General features: G+C 33.4%; 1 protein-coding gene across 1 annotated transcript; it reads right to left on the minus strand.

Moving 5' to 3' along the window:
* Positions 1 to 5483: 5483 nt before the first annotated feature.
* LOC100854714 (probable LRR receptor-like serine/threonine-protein kinase At3g47570) lies at positions 5484 to 8932 on the minus strand. The gene is made up of 2 exons (XM_010666666.3): positions 6114 to 8932; positions 5484 to 6026 (listed from the first exon to the last, which is right to left on the minus strand). The coding sequence occupies exons 1-2, from the start codon at positions 8779 to 8781 to the stop codon at positions 5611 to 5613; spliced, it is 3084 nt and encodes a 1027-aa protein (XP_010664968.2). The 5' UTR covers positions 8782 to 8932; the 3' UTR covers positions 5484 to 5610.
* Between the last annotated feature and the right edge of the window lie 18747 nt (positions 8933 to 27679).

A 27679-nucleotide genomic window follows, 5' to 3' on the forward strand; every position in this document is an offset into this window, starting at 1 on the left:
GAGGCTTCACTTCATGAGTTATCCGTGAGTCCTCTGATTAGGTGAGAAAAAAAACAATATGGAATGTAGATATTGGCATGATTCTTGGGCGTTTCACAACAGACACAAGACATGCTCAGATTAACAATACCAAACATGAATGCAAGGTTATATCTCAACAAGCAACAAGTGGCCTTCATTATCCACCCCAAGCAAATCAATGAATATCCAGATATCAACAAGAAATGCAAAGGGATAGCAAGGATCCGAAATCAAACAATATACCTGTTGCATTCATCCCTGAGAGTGCCCTTCTCCGGTAAGGTTCTGTTCAGCTTAAAACGCCTCAAAATCTCTATTAAAAAGCCATGAAAAACCTCCCTCTGCAGCTTGCTCTCTCAGCCAAAAGATTTCTCCTCCAAAGTCTCTCTGAAAAACCCCTTCCGTAGCAGCTTGCTCCTTGCTTTCTCCAAAAATCCTCACCGGCAAAAAAGCACCTCCCCCTCTCCCCTGTAACAGAAACGTACCTCTTCTGCATATCCTCCCACAGGTGTCGCCTCTTGATTGCTCATCAAAAAGCACTATCTGATTCCATGGCAGCCAATTAAAAGACGCCATGTGGCCTCCTGGGGTTGTGACACCTGGCAAGACAAGCTGCATGAAAGTGCATGAAACCGAGCCCCAAAATGGGGGTCTACACTATGCTATCCAAGTACGTCTCCTGCCACATACCTTCTAAATTCTGTAAATATGATTGTCATTATGAATTATACCTATGTTTGAGAATGCTTAGGATGTCTTGATATTTGCTACATTGTTTGATCATTCATGATAAAACGCATGCTAAGAGATATATTATCTAAACTAACCATTGATGTTTTATGATAGTGCTTAAGAAGTGGTCCAGGTACGCATCCTAACTCTCCTTTGTGAGCGTGATTGATTTTTCTTGTTTGGCATGCTAGTTTTGAGATCACCTTAGCTTACCTAGGTACCCTCAATTAATCAGTTGATTGCCACATTTCCTTCAACGTAGTCAATAGAGACCTTTGTAGGGCTTAGAGGGGTGTTACCTCCTAGAGGTACCTTCCCAATAAGTAACCTAATCCTCAGACCTAGACTCGGGTTTTTCAAAGACATGCTTTTCCAAAAACTATGGAGTCATGTTTTAGGGTTTTATTTTTCCTTTAAAATAAAATAAAATAAGTGGTGACTCCGACTTTTCTAAAAACAAAATTTTCAACAAATAAAAGCGAGTCTCGCCGATCAAGTGGGGGCACACGTGAGAAATGCGGGTCCACAACCCCATTTTCACCGGTTCTGAAAACTCCTTCATATTCAGATCCAAAGCCTCCCTTTCCTACCAAATTTTCTGCAGAGAAATCATTCGTAGCAAGCTGGATGTCAGAGTATGATATCTTTGGTAGCAACACATTGAAAAGAGGAGATGAAAAACTTGTTCCTCTCCTATATTTCTTGTTTTGGGAGATCAGCGTCCATGTGATACAGGCTGCACACATTAACAGAGCAAAGCTGGCAACTGGAATCACAATCTTGAGTATCAAATGCCTATTTGACTTCACTTTTGTGATGCATGTGGGGATTCTCAGCTTTCCTGCAGCCTCAGGGTCACTACCACTGAGCTTATTATTTCCTGTATGAGAAAGCCAGGTGAGGTTCGTGAAAACACCTTTTCTTGGAACTGGTCCTTCCAAGTCCTTGAAAGACAAATTCAAGATCTGCAAATACAAAAGATCCTCTAACTCTTCGGGGATTCCCCCAGTCAGACTGTTGGAAGAAAGATCCAAGCTTTCCAATGCTATTAATTTACCCATCGAAACTGGTATCAAGCCTGAGAGTTTGTTTGTGGCAATATTGAAAGTAAGCAAACTTAGGCAAGAACCAATTGTTGTTGAAATGTTTCTTAAAAGCTGGTTATTAGAAGCATCCAGGACCTCAAGGCGTTCCAAACTTCCAACTAGGGCGGGCAGAGAACCACTTAGTTCGTTATGTGCCAAATACTTCTCGATTATATCAGGAAGTCTGAAAATCTCATTGGGTATGCTACCATTGAGCCTGTTCTGTTTTAGACCTTTTCTTTAAATTCTGGCACTTAGTATCATTACCTGTGAAAAGATTTATTTTGGTGTACGTCTAAGGCCAAGAGATTTTGAAATCTTTCAAATCCTTGGGTAATGCTACCAGTCAGAAAATTGTTGCTGCTGATGCAAAACTCAAGGAGATGAGTAGAAAGATTTGCAACTGAAGTTGGAAGTTTGCCAGCTAGCTGTTTATCATTAAGATATAGAAGCTCTAACTGGGTACAGTTTGCTAGTGAATTAAATGCCTGAAGATTAAGCTTGGTGGTGAAAAAGAGATTATCCAGGCCAAGATGTAAGAGTCTAAGATTATTCATGTTACCAAGTAGAGGAACTGACCCTTGAAAGTGGTTTGAAGAAAAGTCTAGGAATTGAATTTGTAAAGCATTAGACAAAGAATAGGGTATTGGCCCTTCCGGCTGGTTGTGTGCTAAGTAGACTTCTGACAGGTTTGGAAGTGCAAGGCCCATATCAGTTGGTATTTCTCCAACAAGCATATTTTGTGATACAGATAAGTAAATCAAAGAAGAAATGTTGTAGATGGAATAAGGGATCTTTCCCTCAAACTGATTCTCTGAGAGCTAAAGTTTTTGAAGATTATGGAGATGACCCAACTCATTTGGGATTTTGGCAAAGAATTGGTTTCTTGCTAGGCTGAGAACAGTAAGAGAGGATAGGTTTCCAAATGTTGGAGGGATTACATCTGTAAGGTTATTCACTGCAACGTCAAGAATTCTGAGTCTCGACAGATCTCCAAGTTCAGATGGAAGGTTCCCAATAAGTTGGATGTGCTTGAAATAAATCTCCTCAAGATTATAACAATGACAGAGACCAACTGGAATTGTACCATTAATGGAGTTGCTTGCAAGGTTAATAATCTGAACGAGTGACAGATGGCTAAAATCCAGTTAAAGTTGGCCATAAAATGAATTGTTGTAAAGATCTAGCAATTGGAGGCAAGTGAGGTTGGAGAGGTGAGGGTGTATCATACCAGAGAGCCCATAACCAGCAAGACGAAGTGACTGAACTCTAGTTCCCTTGTTGGCACAAGTGACACCAAACCAAGTACAGTGAGATGAATTCTGGTTCCACCCAGAAAGAACATTTTGGGAGTCAGACACTACGGACTTGAAAGATAGAAGTGCAAGAGTATCTGTATCAGCATCAACAGCTCCTACCCTGTTCATGCTGCAATATAGAATAATTTGAAAGAGGAGGAGGATGGTGAGCAATGAGAAATGGAGATGTTTCTTCATGTTCGAAAGAATGGTCATTGAATTGAAGATTTGCAGTCTATATTTTAGCTGCCAGCACATGTTAAGGCCTGATGTGTGTAGAAGGATAACCATTGAAAAGTTGAATTTAATTATCAAACAAGGGCAAATTATTTATTAATCAGTCCCTGTTAAGAGCAATGTAACTTCCTCCTAACCATTTCTCTAACCAGGTTATCCTATCTGACAAGATAAGAAAATGACCTTAAATTTACACAATTATTTACCAGAACTAGCTTGTCTTATGCTTCATCCTTAGATTCCATGATGAGGTAAAAGCCATTTTTCTGTATTAAATATCAAGAGGGAGAGTCGAGCTTAGCAGCAGTGGATGGCTGAAATCTTTTGACCCATTCTGATTTCTGCAAAAGAAACAGAAATCTGTTGATTAATTGGTTGATTGTGCTCCCTTTTTTCTTACTATGCAGGGTATACTTGAGAACATGACCTCTTGTGCATAGTTTACCCTTTCAGATATTATTAGGTGGAAGATACCACTGGAACTAGTATACAAAGAGGGTGACAAGCAAGACTGATAGACCTTTGACTTTTTTTGTGAGAATGTCTGATCAATGTTTAAAAAAAAGAACATGTTATAATAAACCCAAATGCTGTCAAAGAAAACAAATCTGAAAGTTTCTAGCTAGATTGAATGGTCAATGGATTCATATCAACAGCATTATTTCTTAAAATTATACCAAGGAGAATGTACTCGGTCCAAGTGCTATAAGAAGAATAAATTATGCTTTCTAATTCCTGTAAGAATACTAATTTGAGATCTGTCCAAAATAGGTGTCTGCCTAAATGGATTGATCTCAATACAGAAGGATCAAATGTCATAATAAAAGCTGTAGTGAATGATACATGGTGGATCTCTCTGTAAACTAGATTGCATCACTATGATGATTAATTGATTTGAGTTATCAAGTATTAGAATGAAAAGGGTGGGCAACCCTAACTTGCCAACATGTTAATTGAATTCAATCAACAAAACATTCAAATGGTGTTGGATTGATTATGCCTTGTATTCCTGTTCCTTCGGTACTTGATTTATTCCTGGTCTTCTAGCTAGAGTTCATACAGAATCCCCATGCCATTTTCTGTGCAAAATCTGAAGATTCTGAATCTCTATAGGTTGTGCCAACAGGTTACAAGAAGAAAATAAGAAAAAATTCTGCAGTTTTGTTAGTAACAATAGTGTTTCTCAATTCTCCATTTTGGTAGAGATTACTTAGGGAGCCAAGAAGAGAAAAGATTCAAAAAGTTTACTCTTTCAGCAGTCAGTAACCAAACCGAAAAGAAAGTAGGTCGAGTTAACTTTGTCACTGAGGGAGCTATAGTTAACTACATTTTGAAGAGTAGGGTTCTTTGCATGGTGCTGAAGGATTGAGACGACCATCTAATCCTACTTTTTGTTATTTGCACTTCTACAATGGAGTAATTATGTCGAGAATTCTTGGTAGATATGATTTCATTACTCCCCATTTTTGGCAAGCAGCAGAATGGGGTTCAATCTGTCTGACAATGTTTTCAGGTAAGTGGTAGGTTGGAAAGAATGAAAATGAAAGTGCAGTTTGATTTCTCAGTCAGGGTCTTGTGGGGTTCAATCTTTCCAAGTTGTAAGTTGTAACCCTAGTTAAAAACCTGATGGAGCTAATGGAATAGTATCTTTGAAAGTCAAAGGCACATGGCAGAGAAATTTTCTTCCTTCACAAGCGCCTTGGAAAAGTTCGGCCCATTGAGAGGTACATTTTCCTATCCTCCAATTGATAGTTATAATAATCATTTTGTCATGATTTTGAATTTATAGTGGTCTACATTGTGGGTTGTTCTGGCAATTAAATTGCCCTGCTTACCTAGAGTGCTGTTGCTCTCAATATTGCCAGGAGAAATAGGGAATGTGCTATTCTCTGAAAGCTTGATTCAAGTGGGTTACCTTGATTTAAACCTTCCTGCTAAATTTCCTGTTCTGAAACCATTTGTAGAAGCTGAACTTCAGAGTAGGGCATCTTTGGTAGCAACCCCTTGAAAGAAGGAGATGAACAACTCATTAATCCCTTAAAATCATTAAATTGGGATGTGTATATGGGAAAATTGGCATGGCTATAAAAATTTTACTTTGGTACCATCAAAGAGTCACAATCAGATTAAATTGTAGCTCAAGAAACTTAGAGCATTCATACAACAACAGACAAATATGTAATAAAACTATGTCTGCAAGATAATTATTAAAGACAGAATGGGAGGGATGAAGAGCCTCACAGCTCCAGAAGAAATTTTCTTATCTCTTGCAACTTGGTTAAAGTTTCTCTTATAGTTAAACGGTCACTAGGGGAATGATCGGCACAACACAAACCAACTCTTATTATGGCTGCCAAGCACTCTTCATTTTTATTTCGCCCGACGCTGATGGTACTGCTTGTGCTGCTGTGGTTGCTGCATGCAGAGGAACTGATAAAGGGGCTAAGCTCCGAAGAATTAGTATGACTGAAAATCCCAGGATCAACAATTTCTGAAACTTGATTTGCTTGCACTGCCAATGCATATTTTTTCTGGTTTAGACCTTGCTGAAAGATCTCATCAGTGGGCTTCCTTGCTGTGAATATCTCAAGCAGCAGAATTCCAAAACTGTAGACATCTCCATTTGTTGAAGCTTTTCCACCCAAACCATACTCTAATTAAAACAAATTGACAGCATATTAGAATATCAATACCAAGTCTAAACAACTAGTCGTTTTGCAAGTTCAGTTTTGATCAATACCTGGAGCAATGTAGCCAATTGAGCCCTTTAGTCCTATTGTGCTGCTTTCACTCTGTGATGGATTTTGAGAAAGAAACCTTGCCAATCCAAAGTCTCCCACATGAGCAGCCATATCATCATCCAAAAGCACATTTCCAGGTTTCAAATCACAATGGACTATAGGTGGGTCACAGTCATGGTGCAGGTAATCCATGGCAGAAGCCACGTCTATGGCGATATTCAGTCTCTGGATTAAGGTCAGACTCGACCTAGATTGGGAGTCTTCCGGGTTCAACCAATTGTATAAACTACCGTTAGACATGAACTCCATGACCAAAGCCTTGAATTCACCTCCTGTGTGATCAATGCTAGAGCATGAAGTGATAACCTTCACAAGGTTCCGATGCCGAATATTCCTCAGAGCTTCACATTCTGCATAGAAACTCTGAGAAGCTTTGCTCTGCTGCAGGTCAAGGACCTTTATAGCAAGGGTGGTGCCGGCTCCATCTTCACCAGTTCTGAGAACTCCTTTATAAACAGACCCGAAGCCTCCTTCTCCTATCAAATTTTCGGCTGCAAAACTGTTTGTTGCTAGCCGGATTTCAAAATAAGACATCTTTTCAGGAAACCCCTTGAAAGGACGGGAAAAGAAGCTTTCCTTTGTCCCCTTCTTTTTCCTTCTTCGGGAGACCAATGCCCAAATGAAATAGAAGATTACACACATTAACAAAGTGAAGCCCACAACTGCAATGCTGATGGTGAGTCCAAAATGCTTGCTTTGCTTCTTCTTTGTACTACATGTATGGAGTCTCAGCTTCCCTGCAACCTCTTGGTCACTTCCACAAAGCATATCATTTCCTTGGAGAGAATCCCAGCTAAGATTCATGAACACCCCACTCCTCGGAACTTTTCCTTCCAAGTCATTGAAAGACAAATTTAAGCTTTGCAAATCCTTAAGACTCCCCAAATATTCGGGGATTGGGCCAGAGAGATTGTTGGAAGAAAGATCCAAGCTCTTCAATGCCACTAGTTTGCCCACTTTATCCGGTATTGAGCCCATTATTCCATTTCTTGCCATGCTAAGAGTTTGCAAACTTAAGCAGTTGCCAATTGTTTCTGTGATGTTTCCGGACAACTGGTTGTCAGAAACATTCAATAAGGAGAGCTGCTTCAGGCTACCCACTTCAATGGGGAGAGAACCCTGCAGAGAATTTTTTTCTAACCATAGTTTACTGAGACCAGAGAGTGAGAAAATCTCTATTGGTATGCTGCCATTTAGCCTGTTCCAAGATAGACCCAGGGTGTTTAATTGCTGGCATTCACCAATACTCACAGGGATTCTACCAGAAAACTGATTGTATCCCAGTGTGAGCATATACAATTGTGTAAGATTCCCAAAGACATTAGGAATTTCTCCTGAGAACATGTTTTCGTGGACAAAAATTCTCTGCAGTTTGTTGAGTCTTCCTATGGAATTTGGTAGCTCACCTGTGAAAAGATTTTGCTGCAAAGTCAAGGATATGAGGCTCTGAAACTTATCAATTCCTCTGGGTAATTTCCCAGTAAAGAGATTGCTTTCAATGCAAAAATGTTGCAGATGGGCTGACAGATTTGCAACTGAACTTGGAAGGTTGCCGGCCAGTTTGTTGGAATTCAGAATGAGGCTTTCCAATAGGGTACAGTTTGTGAGGGAATCGAATACCTGAAGATTCAGCTCTGTGGTGGAAGAGAGATTATTCACTCCTAGATTTAGCATGATAAGTTTATTCATGTTCCCAAGGAAAGGAATTGACCCTTGAAATAAATTTGAAGAGAGGTCAAGAAACTGAATTTCTGAAGCATTGTTTAAAGAACTGGGTATCAATCCTTCAAAGCTGTTCTCAGCCAACAAGAGTTGCCTGAGATTAGGGAGAGCAAGACCCATATCAGTTGGTAGTTTTCCAACAAGATGATTTTGGGTTAGTGACAGAAAAGATAAAGAAGAAATGTTATAAAGTGAATTAGGTATCTGGCCAGATAATTGGTTCTCTGAAAGGCGAAGAAGAACTAGATTATGGAGATTACCCAACTCCTTTGGAATTTCGTCACGAAAATTGTTTCTTCCTAGGTTTAGATGGGTAAGAGAGGTGAGATTTCCAAAAGTTGGAGGGATTGCACCACTAAGATTGTTGGCATACACATCCATAAATTTCAGTCTAGACAGATGGCCTAATTGAGATGGAAGGGGACCCACAAGTTGGTTCCTCCGTAAATTGATCTCTCTGAGATTATAACAATGAGAGAGCCCAGCAGGGATCTGGCCTTGGAAGGAATTGTTAGAAAGATCTAAAACTTGAAGAGATGTGAGGTTGAAGAGGTGTGGAGGTATAATACCTGAGAGGCCAACTCCAGGCAGGTGGAGAGATTGGACGCTGGTTCTGTTACTGGTGCAAGTGACACCAAACCAAGTGCAGTGAGATGAGCTGGAGTTCCAATCTGAGAGAGCATTTTGAGGGTCCGAGACTGTGGATTTGAAAGACAAAAGCGCCTGTTTGTTGGGGTTAGCATCTAGAGCTTCCACCGTGTTCATGCTGGAGAATAGAATGATTTGGAAATGGAGGATGAACAGTGAGAGATGGTGAAGCTTCTTCATTTTCAAAATGAAGGTGATGAGTGAAGGACCTTGGGTCAGAAAAATGCTTGTAAGCATTTTATAAAGTTGCCATGGATGGGATCATGCAGAATGATCATAGCAGTGGGAGGATGCAGCCATCTGATGATAGGTTCTGTTTTTTCACAAAGGCTAGCTCATTTTTTCTATGACATGGGAGTCTTTCCCTTCCCGCCTGGTAGTTGGTATGCATGGAAAATATTCATGAAATTTTTTAAAGTGTATGGGTTTAAGAGAAAATATTAAGATCATTCCCAAAAGTGCCAAGGAAAAGGGGAAAAAAAAATTATTTCCTTACTTTTTTTAATATATATATATATATAAATGCTAAAAAATTTCATCTCCAATTTTCCTATCAATATGTTTGGTTCTTGAAAAATTGAAGGCAAAAAAATTGGAGAAGAAAAAAAAAAGTTAATAAATTATTTTTATTTATTTATTTGTTTTTATATAAAAAAATAATTTAAAAATATACAGACTTTTAATTAATCTTAATTATATTAATTTTTAATATTCTCCTTATATAAATCTATTTCAATTTTTGTCCCAATAAATATTTGAAATGTTGTTAATATTTTTTAATATTTAAAATTTTAAATTATATTAAAATAACATATTTTGTGAATAAATAAATATTATAAATTTTTAGAAGTTATTTCTTTTTGAAAGCAAATTTTTTATTATTTTATTTATGTTAAAAAAAAAAGGACAGGACAATACCAGTCATCACCCTGAATTTAAAAAATAAATTTAAATTTATCTTTAATCCGATTATTTTTCATCTCAACACGTGTATGGAAAAAACCTGCCAGTCCGAAACTCTGGTTCTCCTAAATCATCAGAAAAAGCGTTCTTTTTCCTTGGCCTTTTCATCTTATGAAAGTGTAACAGCTGTCATCTCCTTGAGTCAACCTGTACTTGAATCTTAATTACAGTCAACAAAGGGCAACTGCTTGAGTTGACCGTCACAATTGAACTGTATGCATGGTCTTTTATTTCCACACGGTGTCGTGTATGGAAAAAACCTGCGACTCCGAAACTCTGGTTCTCCTAAATCATCAGAAAAAGCGTTCTTTTTCCTTGGCCTTTTCATCTTATGAAAGTGTAACAGCTGTCATCTCCTTGAGTCAACCTGTACTTGAATCTTAATTAAAGTCAACAAAGGGCAACTGCTTGAGTTGACCGTCACAATTGAACTGTATGCATGGTCTTTCATTTCCACACGGTGTGCTTTAAGTCAAGAACTAGACCTTATGACAATCTTAATTAAACCTGCTTGAGTTGACCGTCACAATTGAACTGCATTCATGGTCTTTCATTTCCACACGGTGTGCTTTCAAGTCAAGAAAAAGACCTTATGATTTGATCCCTTGAGAGTCAGCCTGTTTGTATTGGGTAAATATCACTAAGAAATAATTTTGGCTTGGAAGAAGGTTTACCGTTAATTACACGGCCCAGTAGATTTTTCTTCTCTTGGTTTGCCTATAAATATTGGAGCAAGCAAGTGCTATAGATCATCGTTCTCCATACTTAGCATGGTGAAGATGGCTTTCTTTAAGACCTCTCAAGTCATGTTGATGGCCATCTTTGTAGGAATCATCCTTCTCATGTCCTCTGAGGTCGCTACAGCTGCAACACTACTTAAATTTGGTCAGTATATTTAGGGGACTGCCCACGCATGTATTTCATATATGTTTCTGATAAACATGCCAGTGATGGCATCTCCATGTATTAAGTCTTATTATCCTTTTTATATATGTAAGTATATAAGGTAGAGAAATGGCGACTAATATTTAAGACATGTGTCTACTTTGATCTGTCGCAGGACGAAGGGTTCTGGGTGTACCAATTGGCATGGACTGTGGTACAGACAACTATGGAGTTCCGCGCTATTGCACAGGAATGGGAGGATTTGCTGAGCCCCCGCCGCCATAGGGCCCATAACCATAGTTATGTAGAAATTCAAATAAAATTATGTAAGGGGATTATCAGAAAAATAATAGATCTGAATGATGATCTCAGCATTTGGATGTATAAGATTGATGAGTGTCTTAAAAGAGATGTATTTCAATTCTTGCTTTATTCTCTTTCTAGTACTGTTGGAGCTCATTTAATTCAGAGTAGAGAGTTTCTGTATGGGGTATATATCATGCAATATGGTAATGTCGTAGAATACATATGGATGCACTGCACAGTTAGGAGAAATGTGGTGATAGAACTACATTGTCATCAGTTGAGTTTCCATAGCATTGCCAGCGTAGAATTGCTTGTTCTACGTGGAATAGACCCAATGAAAGTGCTCAACATGTATTTCAATTGCGATTGAGAAAGAACAGAAGAAAATTTGAAATCTGTGTACATGGGGTGACTGAGTAAATGGATCCATTTCAACGAGTGGTTAGTTCTTCTGAAATACAAGTTATTGGAGACAAATGACGCCGTAGCAACCTTGCTTTCATTGATTTGTCTTATATGCATGGTCTATGCACAATTTACTTGTCCCATCATTTTCATTACCACTTTTCTCCAACCAGCGTTCTAAAATGATGCTTTGGCTGCTCCCGAAAACGCAGAGAAAATACTTCTTCCATAAGATTGGAAGAATACATGGTAGGTGTGTAAGACTGTAATATTACTTTCTATGACTCTTGGCTTTGGGTAGAGGAAGTGGAGGCCCACACGCACGCTCCACGGGTTCCAATTTTCAAATCTGTCATTCTTTTTACTCTTAAGTTCAACTAAAATTGTTTCCTTCTTGCTCAACCATTCATTTTTGTAGCTAGAACTTGGCCTGTAGAAAACCTCTCGCTGGGGTAATGTTTTTTTTTTCCCTTGTGCCAACCATACTTTGCTTTATACTGAATATTAGAATGAAGATATCACCCAATCTTTTTGTGAACCTAAAAAAACTGTAATGTAATCTCAAATCAATTTTCACACTTTGGATCATCCACTTTGCCCTCTTATCTTTTTGAGTTTGATGGTTGTGCATGAATTTCAATATATTTGTTAGAGTTATTTATTTATTATATTAGAATTATTATCCTTGTAGGAGTAGGAGTAAATTAATCTTTTACTGTCTTTGATTGTGAGTCTATGGAAATTCTATTTGCATTATATGTATTTTTTTTTTCAAGCCGGCCTTCACAATTGGAAACCCTAGATTCTTTTTATTAGAGCATAATTGACTTTAATAGAATTATTGATTTATGATATCATTGAAGAAAGTTTAATCTTATATATAATTGTCTACTTGATATTTTATCGTTTGTGTGAAAATACAAGCTCATGCTTCGGAAAATTTTCTTATAGGTGTGAGGATAGGCATAAATAGATTGAAAACTAGTTCTTCAATTGAAACTAAGCAATATGACTTTCACACAGAAGAGAAGATAAATGAAGACCAATCCAACGGTAGAAGGGTAGCGATTAGAGAAGGGAATTAAGCAATGTTTTTTATTCTTCTTTGGTTTGTATTTGTTTTTGTTTTTGTTTTTTGTTTTTTTTTTTATTATTGTTTTTGTTTTTGGTGGTTATTTATTATTTTATTCATCATGATCAGAGAAAAAGATGAAGTGTGAGATTGGATGAAAAAGTTTATTCATATTAGAGTTATATGATGAAAATTAACTTCTCTTGATTAATTTTCTTAGAGTAAAGGGTTTGATTAAACTTTCAATCACCAGCTATCCACTTATTTGTTGTGTTTGGAGCATGGTTTAAAGTTGTAGTATCAATTATATGGTTACTTGAAAGATTCTCTAGCAATTAGTGAGTTTCTGCATCTTGGATTTTAATAGTTATAGAAGTATATATTATGATTAATGATCATTGATAGTAACAAATTAAGAACTAAAATCTGTTTAATTTAATTAATTCATGCAAATAATAATTAATTATATTTTTTTAAATAATTATACTTTGAGTTAAGATATAATTAATTAATTTCCTAACATATTACTTTATACTAAGAAACACCAAATTATATTTATATGTCATATAATTATATTCAACTAGTTAATTATAATTAATTTAATTATATGATTTTATATTATTATTATTATTATTATTATATCATGTCCATAGAATATGTATATCCAAGAATATCATATCCCATTGGAAATCATATCTTATTATTATTATTATTATTATTATTATTATTATCCTATCCCACAAACCAAACGTAGCATGAAAGAATATTGTGTAAGAATTGGAGGATATTTTCCACCATATGTTCATGCTCCACATGCAGAGGTTCACATCTTCCTCCAAATGGTGCTCATGCATCCTCCACCACATCTAGCAGGGGTGAATCGGGTGATCATGCTTGAGTTGTGTTGTGTCAAAGTTCAAGCATTTTACTAAATAGGTTAACCTAGAATCAGTATAAATAATAATCAGATTTAAAATATAAATCTAAATATGACCTAATTATTAAACATATAACATACCATATAACCTATTTAATCCATTTAATAATCAAATCATTCTATTTAATAATTAAATTAAATTACGTTTTATGTTAGTCTATATGATTAATGTCACAACCTGATATTTATTATACATCAAATGACCTATTTATTTAAATGTGAAATTAAAATATCTCAAAACATGGATTAAATAGTTTAGAATTATAATTAGATTAATCAATATGGTTATTAGATATGTTAATTAAGATTAAATTTGTGTTATGCAAGTTGACTAAAAATCAACTTATTTATTAAATGGGTATATAGATTGACAATAATTTGACCTAAATATGATTATACTTAACTCAAACTTGTGAAAAACATGTTGAATTTGAATTGTATGTGCTAATGAATTGTATCAAACTTTGTCACCCCTAATATCCTGTGCTACCTTCAACAAACCCATAATTAGTTACATATAGAATGCAAATAAAATTGGGAAAGAAATTCCATTAAAAGTAAATATGAGATTCCCCTGTTAATGAGGAAAATAATGTTGTTCTTGTGCACTATGTGCTGATTACATTTTTGTTCCCAAATTGCCCCTCCATGTTTCCATGTTAGCGGCAACCTTGTCTCCATGTCAGCAGGGAAGGTTTTAAATAAAATAAAAAAACACACAAAAAAATGATGTCTAATATTTGGGTTACATCTCCTTACTTCCGAACCCAAGAACTATCCAAAAATTTCCTAAGCACCAAAACTTCTTCCTCTCATATTAGAAAATAAACCCTTAAAACTTCAATCTGCATATTTATATCTTCTCCAAGAATTTGAAACTTCTCAAATTTGAAACACAAAAAACACTCAACTCGATAACCATCTCAAATTTACCAAATCCAAAACTTCTTCCTCTCAAATTTTGAGAACATTTCTCTCCCTCTCTTGGCTTCGTCACCCAACCAATCCCAAGGCCCATCTAAAATTTCCCACAATTTCTCTTATTTGAGAAATGAAACCCTTAATCCAAAACTCCAACATGCATTTTTTTTCTCCACTTTCTTAGCATCCAAATGAGGCACTCCATCCTAAGAACATCCAATTAGAAGACAGTTTCAAGAGGCGCAACTATGATTTTGATTTTGCTACAATAGAGCGAACCTGAACGAAAAACTAAAATCCAAAATATTAGCTTCCTCAACAAGATATCTCATCTTCTTGTCATTCTATCTCATTTTTCCCTAACCCTAACCAGAAATCTAAAGGTAATTAATTTTTCAATAGTCATTACATGATTTATTATCAGAAATTAAACAACAACAATTATGTCATCAGATGTCGAACATGCAAATATACAATGTAGTGTTTGTTAGGCGCAAACATGGAGTGTATGATTCTTAGGTTGAATGTCGAAAGAATGTACTCCTTTATAAGGGGAGTGTTTACAAAGCATATACTTCTAGAGAGGAAGTTGTCTAAGCTTGGGTGTTCTATGAACCAAGATGGAAGAGAAATGATGAATGTTCAACAACCGCCTAACCAAAGTCTGAACATGTAGTTGATGATCACCATTCCCTGCAAAATATTTCATATACATATGTAATCAATTTCTTTGTTAGCTTTTTTGTAGCATGTATTTTTCTTATTGAAATATCTACTTTAACATAGGTTGTGCACATGTGTTATGAATATGAATGTCTAGTAATTTGGTTTTCTTAGACGTCATAGGTACTATGTGATTATTATTACCAACTTTGTAGTTCACGAAATGACATTAGACATTTGGAACCTAAGACAATTTGTTTGTTAATGTTCACAACTATGGAATTCCACTTTCCTATATGACCTATGTCCTTCTTCATCCATCATTTAAGTGTCTTCAAGGAAGTTTCAACAGACTATATGTATGGACTAACATGTTCTATACAGCTATTCACTCTACACTTAGTGCCATTTATTATTTTGTTTTTTTATTACTTCTCTAAGTAAGCTATAATGTTATTGGATAGCTTGGACATCAAACTAAATCTTTGATGTTTGACCTTATTCTTAGTCTTATCATGAAAGTAGTATTGCCAATTATAAATTGTAATGTCTATTTCTCAATTTTTAACCGTATAGATTGTCTTCTGTTACTTCCATTCACTTAGTTGCATGTTATTCACTACATATAATTACTATTGAAAAGAATACGTACTATTTTTATCAGTATTATGTGCAAGAAGGTATTGTTTTTATTGCAATTTTGTCATGTTGGTATACATAAAGTGATGACCACTGTTTCGAAACATAGTACCCATGTGCTATGAATTATTTTGAGATTTATTACTAAGAAGACTACTCACTATTTGTGTGAGGTACCATTGCAAGAATTTATTCTATGTCACATATTTTTGCATTTTGTCTACATAAAGTGGCAACCCGCAACCAGAGTAGCATAACACAATCATGTTAATGAATTTATTAAAAAGACTCATCACATTTTCATTGCAATCTTCATTGTATGAATCTATTATTTTTACAAAGATTCGGCTATGTTGGTCTACATAAAGTGGGTACCCTCAACCATTGTAGTAGTTGAGTCACTCAATGTGGTGTGACTAAGGTTGTCAAGGCAAGTATCAAAGTGTTTGAATGGTGTCCAATTTGATAGTGTGTGTGTGTGTGCATATACTCCACAATAGACATTGTAATAGCATGGACTTTCTATGTTATTTACTGATCCAACAACCAAATTTTATTTGTTTGAACCATCATTAAGTACCTCACTCATAAACATAATCATGTTCATTTTACTTGAATGCATGAAATTAAAAATTGTTATTACACTTATGACACGTTTAGAGTTATTGTGGCATGTCATATGAATGCAAACTCTACCTCATTTGAAACTTCTATTACAACATGTCCTTTTCATTTGCAATGAAATGATGCATTCTAAGTTTATCACTTTCAGTCACTTTAATCACTGTCGGTATTTTCATCAAACATTTCAGTATCCGATTTGTACTCTGGTGCCACGAGTAATTCAATAACTTCGATTGGGTCCATATTTTTTGCACATTTTGTTGTAGTATGGAACAACCCTTTTAACATGAAATATTTATTTCTTTGAATAGTCATTTTACTGTTCTCTTCTCGAATACAGTTCAATGTCTTAATTGAATCGTTTTGTTCATGTCCATCATTCTCACATGACAACATGGTATATGTGCACCAAGGACTCAGAGATCGTCAACAAGATTTTCTGATTCATTAACATAATGTTCCCTTTCTGTCATCATTGTTTACAATGTGCGGTCGTTGTAACGATTACACAACGTCATCGGGTAGTAAAATTCATCTTCCAAAACCCAATAACGTCTTGTACACTCAAACACATCTCTTAGACTATAATATTTACCAAATGATTGTTGCGGGTTTCAATACATGGCTCTCACTTATCCCTTGTTTACAATTGTCGATGAATGATATATATAACCATGTGTATAAAATCATTTCACATAATTTACTTATCTGCACATTTCAATTTCAATTTAAGTGACAACACATTCAAACTCATTTAATGGTGTTCCTTAGGTATTATACCCTTCTACTTGACCATTTTTAATTTGTATGAGATATCAAATTTTCTTACACTTTGGAATTTACCAACCATTATTGCATAACCACTTCCACTTGATTTAAAAATTCCTTATAAAAGGTGATTTCATAATTCACAATGTACTAACCTTACATTCAATTTTCTAAATTGATAGGCCACATCACTGAAACTTCACTACAAGAAAAAAGGTCATCATTGACATATATCATCTTGACTTAAGATAATATATGTGAAGATTGTCTATTTAAATGAACAATTATGACATATACAATTTAGGTTAAATCAACAATGACATATATAATAGTTATTGCATTTTTCCATGACTTATGATGATGCAACCTTGACAAATAATTTATAAGTCAATCTATAATTAATATGTTCATATGTCAAGGTACCAAAATGAAAGCAATAATGACATATATATATATACTAATTTTTTCCTGGTTTAATGATATGCAATCTTGACTAAAAATTCATTAGTCAAAGTATAGTTAATCTTTTCTACCTAAATAAAAGTAATAATGACGTATATGCATTTGCTAAATTTTTATATGGTTTATAATGACACAACCTTAATAGAAATTTATAAGTTAATAAATATTTAATAAATTAATATTTTAAGATTAGAATATTTGGTAGCGTCACTTTAACATATAATTTGTAAGTGAAAATAAGCCTATTTTATTTTAATTTATTAAGGTTGAGTTATTGAAAAACAAAATCCTAATTTAAGGCAATTTTATCAAATTTTGATAGTTTTTACAAGCATATTCATTATTATTTTGAATAGAAATTTGTGATTAAAAAGGATAAGATAATGTTTCCATTTAAAAATAATATCAATATATTGAAAACTATACCTATAATCTTATTTTAATATTTTGGATAAGACACTAAGTTATGTCTCTATATTTCTAATTGTTGGAATTAAAATATATTGCCACTAACTTGGGTTGGGGTCTCACAAGTATTAGGTAATTAAATTATTGTTTATGTGTTTAATTAGACATTAAATATACTAAGAATAACTTAATTAGTATTTAGGTATTATAACTAACTGTAGACCCACAAAATCAATCCATAGACCCATTTCTTTTAAAACATTTTAAGCTCGTTTTATTTAGTTTGGGCCCATTACATTTATGTTTTTGCCTAAGCCATAAAAAAAGATTAATAAATAAGTTTTTTTTTCCTTTCTATTCCATTTCCTTCCACTTACAGTCGTCCCATCTTCCTTTTTCTCTTCTTTTCCCTTTTTTTTTTTTCATCCTCTCATCCTCATATTCATGGCAGCCCCTACGCCACCACCTCCATCTCCCGTGTTGTTACCTTCCATGAGTCCCACACCCACCATGCCACCATTTTTATATTCCCCCATGACTATTGTTCCCATGTTCGCTACAACTCAAACGTGTTTCCTGATGTTTCACCACAGTCTCGACACAGTTGCAATTGTTTCGCCATAGCCCTGATGCGATTCTTGATGTTCCATCACCATCATAGCCACCATTGTTGTAGCCCACAGCCTTGGTACCTCCTACACTACCCATTGAATTTTGTTGGACTGACATCAACACCACCATCTCTGTGGTTGCCACTTCATTCTTCATCTTAGGGCTTCAAGAGATGTAGGTAAGTTTCCTTGGATCTCTACAATACTTGTTGAGGTAGTTTTAATTTAATTTTTATATGGGCTTGGGTCTCATTTGCTTTATGATTGGGCTTCAAATATTTGGTGCATGGGTTTGATGATATAATATTTTATTACTTGGGCCTTGTGTTTCATTTGGTTGAGCCCAATAATAAGAGTATCAGGCACACATAAGCAGGTTGGTTCTTTGAGAGCCATGGAGTTTTGTTGAACCTCAGGATTGTTGAGGTCATGCTTCACCATTGATTGGGCTTCAAGCAAGAGATAAGTATGGATGAGGCTTCATCTTGGAAGATATGTGAGTTTGAATATCCACCGTGTTTTAAATTGAATCTAGAATCACAAAATCAATTCAATTACAATTGATGATATTAAAGGTCAATAGGTGTATTTATTTTATCTTTGTGATATTGAAGGTTAGTATATTTACTGTCCTATGAAAAAAAATCTTTTAATTTTTTGGTATTTGTTACTTAATTTTATAATAATTTTGTGTTTATTCTACTAGGTATCTAAAAATACATCAAGAAGAAGACAATGATGTAGAAAGAAAGATCACCTCTTATGAAGATAATGTTGTACTTTTCAATTTAAGTTTGTATATTATTTTAATTGAATGTTTTTAGCTAGATTTTTTTTGTATATAGAAAATAGAGAGGTACTTGAAAAACATTTATGGAATTGTGTTCTTAATATTTAATGTATATGTAATAATTTTTTCCTTAAATAGTAATTTATTTAAATTATTTTAGGGACTTGATTGTGATTATCATAATTAAAAATATAACAAATTTAATTTTGAGATAGGTTTCATATGGTATATAACATGTTCATTTTCCATTAAAAATAAAAATTATAATAAAATAATCTTAAATTTTTCATAAGTTATATTGACATATGGCTCATGCCCAATATTGACATGTGCATTGGCAATTATGACATATGTGATACCAAACATTGACATATATAAAGCAATTATGATATATATAAAATCTAACATTGACATATATATTTAGAAATCTTGACATATGTGGGATTAATCATGACATATATGACGTCTGACCTTGACACTTGTTGGAGTAACCTTAACAAAAGAGTAAGTTAACCTTGACATAAGATCAAGTAATCTTGTCATATATTAAATTCAACATTGATAGAAGTAAAAGAAACATTGATACATATCATATTATTAAGATTTCATCATTAGTAGAAATAGAGAAATCTTGACATATGTATATGTCAAGCTAGCTTTAGACTTTTCTTGACACTGACATAGATGACATACAAATAGTAACCTATCTTGACAGATATACCTTATCTTAAGGGTAAAAAACTGTCAACGACGGCCTTTTTTCTTGTAATGTTTATGATTATGTTCCACACAAAAAGTAATGATGTATGGTACTATAATTAAGGAGTTGTAGAATGTGTGCATACCTTGATATGACCATATTTTCCATAAGTATGAATTTATGTTGCTAATCATCGCTTTATTTGGTCATCTATCCATGGAACATATAGCAGGGTTCACACTTCAACTTTAACGAACGATATGTAGAACTTGGTGATATAGAAAAGTTACACAATCGGAATCAAATATAAGTCAATTCCATGAGACATTTAAAAATCAACAACTTTAAAAATTAATGTGTAGGATGCATATGACATTCTTATAAAGATGGTGATAATGCAGTACTTGAAGGAACAACATGCAACCTCTAATGAATGTTGGGTGACGATTACGATAGCCCTTGATCTCATTATCCACAAATTGTAGCACAAAATTTGCCAAACTTTTATGGATCGTGCACAACCACATCACCATCCCAAACTGTGTCCCACAAGTCATGTATCCCTTCACGTTTTGAGTTAGGGATGAGGATAGTGGCACATGCAAAGATGAGGAAGGATTTCTTGAATTTTTCACAAACCGTTAGATTATGTAGGTTATCTTCCAACAATTGGATGTTGTATGTGTAGTTAGTCGTACCTCACCTATTATAAACAACAATGTCCATACCATTGTTTGGGATGCTTAGCACCTCACTACCATATTTGGGACTAAATTGGGTAGTAACTTTTATCGCCATATGTAAGTAGTGGTAGTCTAGATCGTAGTTGGAAATTATCTAATTGATGAGTTCATAATGCAGCTCTTTGCATGCCAATTGGAGCAAACCCCCGAAGTCCATATCAACGATGACCTCTTTCTTGTCCATTGGGAGTGTGTCAATGATATGACAATTAATCAGTTGATTATACATACTTACATAGGCTAAGGTGACTTCAAAATTTCTACTAACTCTAGCATGCTAAATAAGAAATCAAATCACAATCATAAAGAAGAGTTAGGGTATGTACTTGGACTGCTTCTTAAGCGCTATTATGAGAACATTATAGGTTAGTTTAACAAATAATATAACACTCAACATGCATGTTATCTCATTCAAATAATCAAGTAATAAATAAAGCATACAAAGTAATAGCATATATTCGAATTTCCATACTCAAAGTTTGCATATTTGCATAATTAAAGGGATAAAAGGTGTGAAAGACGTACCTTAAAAGCATGCATAACTTACAACATGCATACATGTAATGAAATAGGGTTAGAACAATTCATGCTTGAATATGAATTTAGACTTGTTTGAGTTAAAAAGCAATTTTGAAATGGAAGATATAAATGAGTCTTTTAGGAGTTCTGTTTTCACCCAATTTTGGACACCCGAAATGTTTTTGTAAAAATAAATCATTAGGTGACTTTCTAAATTTGATTTGATATTTTTCCTTAATTATAACTTCTTGAAATTGATTCTAGACACATAAAATATTGCAAATAATTTTCCCAATTGAAATTTATAATTTTCCCTTTCCACACTCACTGCACTACCCTAATTTTGAATAAAGGGGTTGTTTGCTTGTTTTTAAAATTGATCCGTGTGTCTTCTGACTCTGTCTTTATTTTTATTGTAAAATAGACATCTAAAAATGTTTCTTGATTTTTTGTATTATTTTTTAGCACTTCTATGTTAGTTTAAAAAAATAATTTTATGCATGCTATTGAATTCTACCCTAGTTTGAATCTTTTGGGATGTTTTTGTAAACTAGAATCAATTGGAGTTTTATTAAATTGTTTGACCTTTTGGTGATAATCCAGACAAATAGAAAAGGTTCTTTGAAAAATTTTGTAATTAAATTCATATTCTAGATATTTATTATGATTTATTTTGTGAACCTTTCATATTCTAACCGCATGCTGAAGTTCCTGTACAATGATTGCTTTATTATTTAATCTAGTGTTGTTTGGCATATCTTGACTTGGTTTTGGCTTTTATTCTCTAATGTAGATATAATAAGGATGTTATTTGATTTTCTTCCATGAAAAAAATGATGTTTTTAGATATTTGTTTTTGATTTTTCAAGTGAATGCAATTGTTCTACCCCTTGCTACATGTTTTTGTCTTAGTTACTAAGTTGGTACTTATAGCTATCTTGAGCATTAGTTTAAATTTAACACCGAGTTCATATGTATGTCCTAGGTGATACATGATATTCCTTTGGAATCTTGCTTAGCTATACATATGTCATATATATTAGTATTTTGCATCATAGTTATTTGTCTAAAAAATCATATAATCTTAGGAAAAAATTTTGGATTATCATAAGTGAGTCAAATTGAATTTTCTTTTTGGAGACGGAATGAAATAAACAAGCTATTAATAAAAGGTTTTTTTTTTTTAAAAGTGATTTTTATGTAGGGGTTCCACCAATTCTGCAATTGATATACACAAATTTAACCTAAAATTATCTCATTTATTTGGGACCACAAGTTTGGATTCGTGTTCCACTCAAAATCAGATTTTTATTGAAAACAAAAGGGTGCAAATTGAATGAGATATAGTTGCACATTTTTTGAAAAAAGAGATTTTGACTGTAAGGATTCTAAATGGATTTTTTAAATAGATTTTCAAAGGGATCTTTTTAGAAAATGTTTTTTCTTCCTTTTAAAATGAAAAAAAATTAATTTGAAAGCAACAAAACATAAGAAACAAAATACCAAGAAAAAAAAAAAGAAAACAAATTTGCAAAGTAAAATTTTTGACAACCAAACAAACTAAGTGATGAGAATAGAGGCCAATGTTCACTATTTTCCAAGGGCTTCAGAAAATCAAATTAAACATTTTAGATCAAGCGAAATAATGAGACATCAAACAAGACCTAATTATAAGATAAATCAAACACATGAACATAAGTACAATAATTTGAAACTAATAACATGGAATCCTAAAAATACATAAGTTGAATAAAGTGTCAAAAACTAAAATGAACTATTTCGAGGCATGACTAAAGTAACCTGTGGTCAACTAAACTAATTAACTAGAATCTGAAAGCAAATAAACCAACATAGAATAAATCATGAACTAAAACTAATAGGCTTGGAACATGAAAATAAATAACAATTTAGGATCAATTAAACTAATTACCTAAAACTTCAAAAAGAACACAAATTGAAATTGGACCAAACAAGAATCAAAGTTAACATATTTAAAAAGTAAACAAAACAACTTTGAGTCAACTAGACTAATTAAAATTTCTAAAAAAAAAATAAAACACAAAATGGAAATTGTATCAATTAAGAATTAAAAATTAACAAGCAACCTAACCTTCATTCCAATATTTATGAATCAAAACTAATAAGAAAAAATCTAACTTCCAATCTAGTAAAAAAAGAATCCAAACTTAATACATAAAAACTAATAAACAAAAACTTTAACTTTCAATCCTAATTCAAACTCGAAACTAAAATAATTAAAAGCTCTAACTTTCATCCTAAAAAAAAAACAACCGAAAAAAGTAAAAACTCTACTTTCAACCCAATAAAAAAATTGAAACTAGATTAAACAAAAACTTTAAACTTTTTAAATCAAAATCTAATGAAAACTAAAGTGAAAAAATTATAACTTACCTTTTCCAACCAAAAAGGAAAAATGGTGTGTCTCCTATTGGTTGTGGCCTTGGAGATCTCTTATGATAATGTGTTGAAAGTGACAACCCTTTCAATTGATATAGGTTGCGTCTTCTATGGTTGTGTGGTGCAAGTGGATTCTCCAAAGGCGGCTATGTGTGAGATGCAGGGTGTATCTTGTAGGAAGCGGCCTATATGTGGTTATTCTCCATGCATATTGCTATGTGGTCCTCCAATTACAACCCATGGATGTGTATGGCTATTGGTCTTGAAGAAGTCCCCTCAATGGTGACTCCAAATGGCAGTCTGCATGAAAGAAAATACCTTCTTGGAACGTGATGGCCTTAGGGAATCAATGGTGTGGTTTTTTTGCTTTAATGATGAGGCTGCATGTTGTCCTTGGAATCACGTGTGTGGCTTTTTTCATGAATCATTTTGTTGTGTGATCTTCAAGGATGCAGCCCTCATGGAGATCCTCATATGGACATTGCCCCTGCAGAATCCACTGAGTTGTCCCCCTATGGTGATCATCCCCTGAAGTCTCTATGGTGTAACCTGCTCTTCCCCCACAAGCCGTGTAGTCTTCAATTGCCTCCTTATCTCCTAGTCCCCAATTTTCCTTAAACTCTCCCAAACCGTGATCTATACCTTCCAAGATTCCTTTTCAAAATTTAAAACTTATCCTCTCTATATTAAAAAATTTTCTGATTTTCCGATTTAAAATTTAAAATTTAATCTCTCACTTTTTTTTAAAAAAAAAAAAAAAACTATCCGATTTTCCAATTAAAAAAAAAACTTAAATCTCCTTTATAAAAAAAATCTAATGTCATTTTAAAACCTATATTTCTAGGGACTCTATTGAGATGACAACTTCTCTTATTTATCTCTTTTAGCATGTCAATGATTATTCCCATCAACAATTTCAATAACCTTCTCATATTTGACTCTTCTTAAACCATTTTTAGTTGTGCCCAGAAAGCCAAAAATAGAAATACAGAATTTTCAAGAAACAAAATAAGAAGTTATATATATCTAACTCACAATTGGTTAAGTCTACATTATGCAGAAAACTTCAATAAAGTAAAATCATATGACAGTCAAAATGGATCCTATGTTTACTATACAATTTGCGATATAAACTGCCATCACTTGGAAGTAGAGAATAAAATATCAATATAGTCCATCATATCAAGGTTCGAAAGTACAAAAATATTATTGAGATATCTACATAAATGTAGGTATTAATTTTTGTTTTTTTTTTAAAAAAAAAAAGTGAAATTAAGGCCAAAAACATGGGAATTTTAGGATAAAAACTGAGTGAGGTTTGTATGACATATAGATATTGGAATACCAATGGGTATTTAAAAGCATGCTCAGAATGGCAACAAAATCTCAAACTAGTTATTTTCCAATCAAAAAGAAGTATTCCATTATGCCACTACCACATGGATGAATGCAACAATTTCTCAGCAGTAGAAGAAAACTTTGTTTTCAAAGAGATTGTTATCTACAAATATAAACATATATTTAACCAAAAAAAAAATTCCTCTATTTCATTCATGCGAAAATGAATCAAAATACAAGAAACCCTAAAATAGAAAACCTTCCACCCCAAGATTTTCTCAGCAATCAAATAAATCCTTAAATGGAAAACTCACCTGCGATTTATTAATCCAAAACAAGGGAAAACTCTAGTTTGGTTTCCAGAAACCTTAAAAAAATTTCACCTTTGATGATGAAAGAAGAAGATATGGGTCCAGTTCAGTTTACTTGAAGGTTTTCAGAAAATGAGTATTAGGTTTGGGTGGTTAGCTTGTGAAGAGAGACACTAGGGATAGGCCAAAATGAGAGGAAGAAGGCTTTGGGAAGATGGGTATCCATCAGCTGGGCAGAACGTGAAGAGAGAAATTAGCCCCGTCTTCGAATTTCAAATAAGGTTCAAAAATGGGAATTTCTTGAGATGGGGTTAGGAAAAATGACAAGTGAGAGAAAGAGGGAGATTCCCCAAATTTGATATGGTTATCGGGTCGAGTGTTCTTCATGTTTTAGATTTGAGAAGTTCAATTTTTGTGTTTTATTAAATTTCATACCTTTCTAACTGACATGGAGACGGCTTGCTGCTAACATGGAGGGGCAATCTGGGAACAAAAAATGCAATAAGCACATAGTGCACAAGAACAATATTATTTTCCCCATTAACTGGGGAATATCATATTTTCTATTATTGGGATTTCAAAACCATATAATTTCCAAATCACAGGCCCAAAGCACAACTTCCCTAAGAAAATCCCTTTGTAGATTTGAATATAAGGAGATTCATTAAGATACTATTTGAGATATCGTCGAAATATTGTGTATCGAAACGATATTTACCATAAAACTATTGGCAATCAACACGGTGAATGCTAAAAAATGAGCTAAATTTTTGCAATTGAGGGGATTTGAAAACTATTTGATATATCATCGAAATATCGTATATCGACAGCAGTTGAGGGGAGTCAAAATATATCATTGAAATATTGTGTATTGGTGGACCTGATATTTACCATAGAAATATCGGCAAACAACGTAATGAAAGCTAAAAAATGAGCTAATTTTTTTGCAATTGAGGGGACTCCAATCCCAAACAAAAGGTTTGGAATGAACCTTAGCCCACTACTAAGGCAAACTTACCATTTAATAAATTTTTTGCACCAAATATATGTATATATATATATATATTAAAAGTTATCATATAAACAAAATATTAAAATAATACTTTAAAGAATAAATTAATTATAATTAAATGAAAATTTTTCATTTAATTTATTAACAAAAATATAAAAAATATTATGATAATTTTATTTATAGTATTTTTAATATCATTAATATATTAACTAAATATTTAAAAAATTATAAATTTATCATCATTTATTTTATATCATTTAATACAATTGAATTAAATGTATCATAATTTTAATATTAAATATATTTTAAAAATAGACATATTATAATCAAATATCATAATATTATTATAAAAAAATATTTGATATAATTTAATAATCAATGTACAGTTATAAAATTTATATTTTTTATCGATATATATATATATATATATATCAATTTCTTCAATAAAATAATTTTAAAATATCTATTATACTTCTAATTTCATTTTTAAGATAGTGGTTTTTTTTTTTTTTTTTTTTACACGTTTCTATAAGTTTTTATCAATTTTGGGTCCACCAATATTTTGTGTCAAAATATCCATCCATATGTATTTTATTATAGATATACATAACTACCGTTATTTTAATCCTTAATTACAAGTTATATATGTTTTTACTTGATGCTTGAATCATGGTTTTAGACCATAGTTCTATTACGAAGCTGTATGTTACAAATGGGAGTTGTATTGCATAGTTGTAGAATAATGGATTTGAGTGATGTGAGATTGAAAAAATTGAACATTTCTTTCAACACTGATGATTTAACAAAATAAAAAGCATCATTAATAATCTTCTATTATATATATATATATATATATATATATATGTTTCGGAGGCCTATGTGGAATGGTTCTGCAGTTGTTTGAAGAAATGGTAATAAAATATTAAAACTACATTATATTACGCTCGCACACAAGGACTCGTTACTGTGGTCAATGCCTTTATTTCAAACTTGAGTGAAGGGTTCTCCTTCTCCCCCTTCTTTGAAAATCAAGACCAGCATATCTTGACCGGGTAAATCACGAGTAGCAGGCCAACTTCAGCTAGCTGATGATTTTTATTTTATTTTTTTCTTCTTGGTGGTATAATTTATTTATACAGAAAGTTCGATCCTTTATTTTAATGTAACGGGACCTATAAATAACTTATACCCTCACGAAAAGGTTTGCCTTTATACAACTCCCAGAATTGGACGCTGCTTAGCTGCAAGTCTGCATCCTAGATGCCGGTAGTAGACCTCCACCAACCTTGAATGTCAATTTGTGAATTAATGCAATATATTTGGCTTAAAAACAAAAATTAAAGGGCCCCTTTTTAACTTTAAAATAATATTACTGAAATTTTTAAATGAAATCATTTCTGATCAGTTTTTGCCACGTCATGAGTAGAGGAAGTTCCCTCAACCAGATTTGGGACCAAGTCTCTGTGTTTTCCCTTCATGTTTGGCTATAAGTATGAGTTCAACACAAGGGTCTCTTTTCATTCTCAACCTTTCTCAGCTGCTTCTTATTTTATTGTGCTGGTGCTGCCTTTATCCTCCATAGTAGCTATGGCAAAAATGGCTTTCATTGAGGCATCCCAAATCATGATAATGGCCATTTT

The sequence above is a fragment of the Vitis vinifera genome, chromosome 18 (assembly GCF_030704535.1).
Source record: "Vitis vinifera cultivar Pinot Noir 40024 chromosome 18, ASM3070453v1".
Lineage (NCBI taxonomy): Eukaryota > Viridiplantae > Streptophyta > Magnoliopsida > Vitales > Vitaceae > Vitis > Vitis vinifera.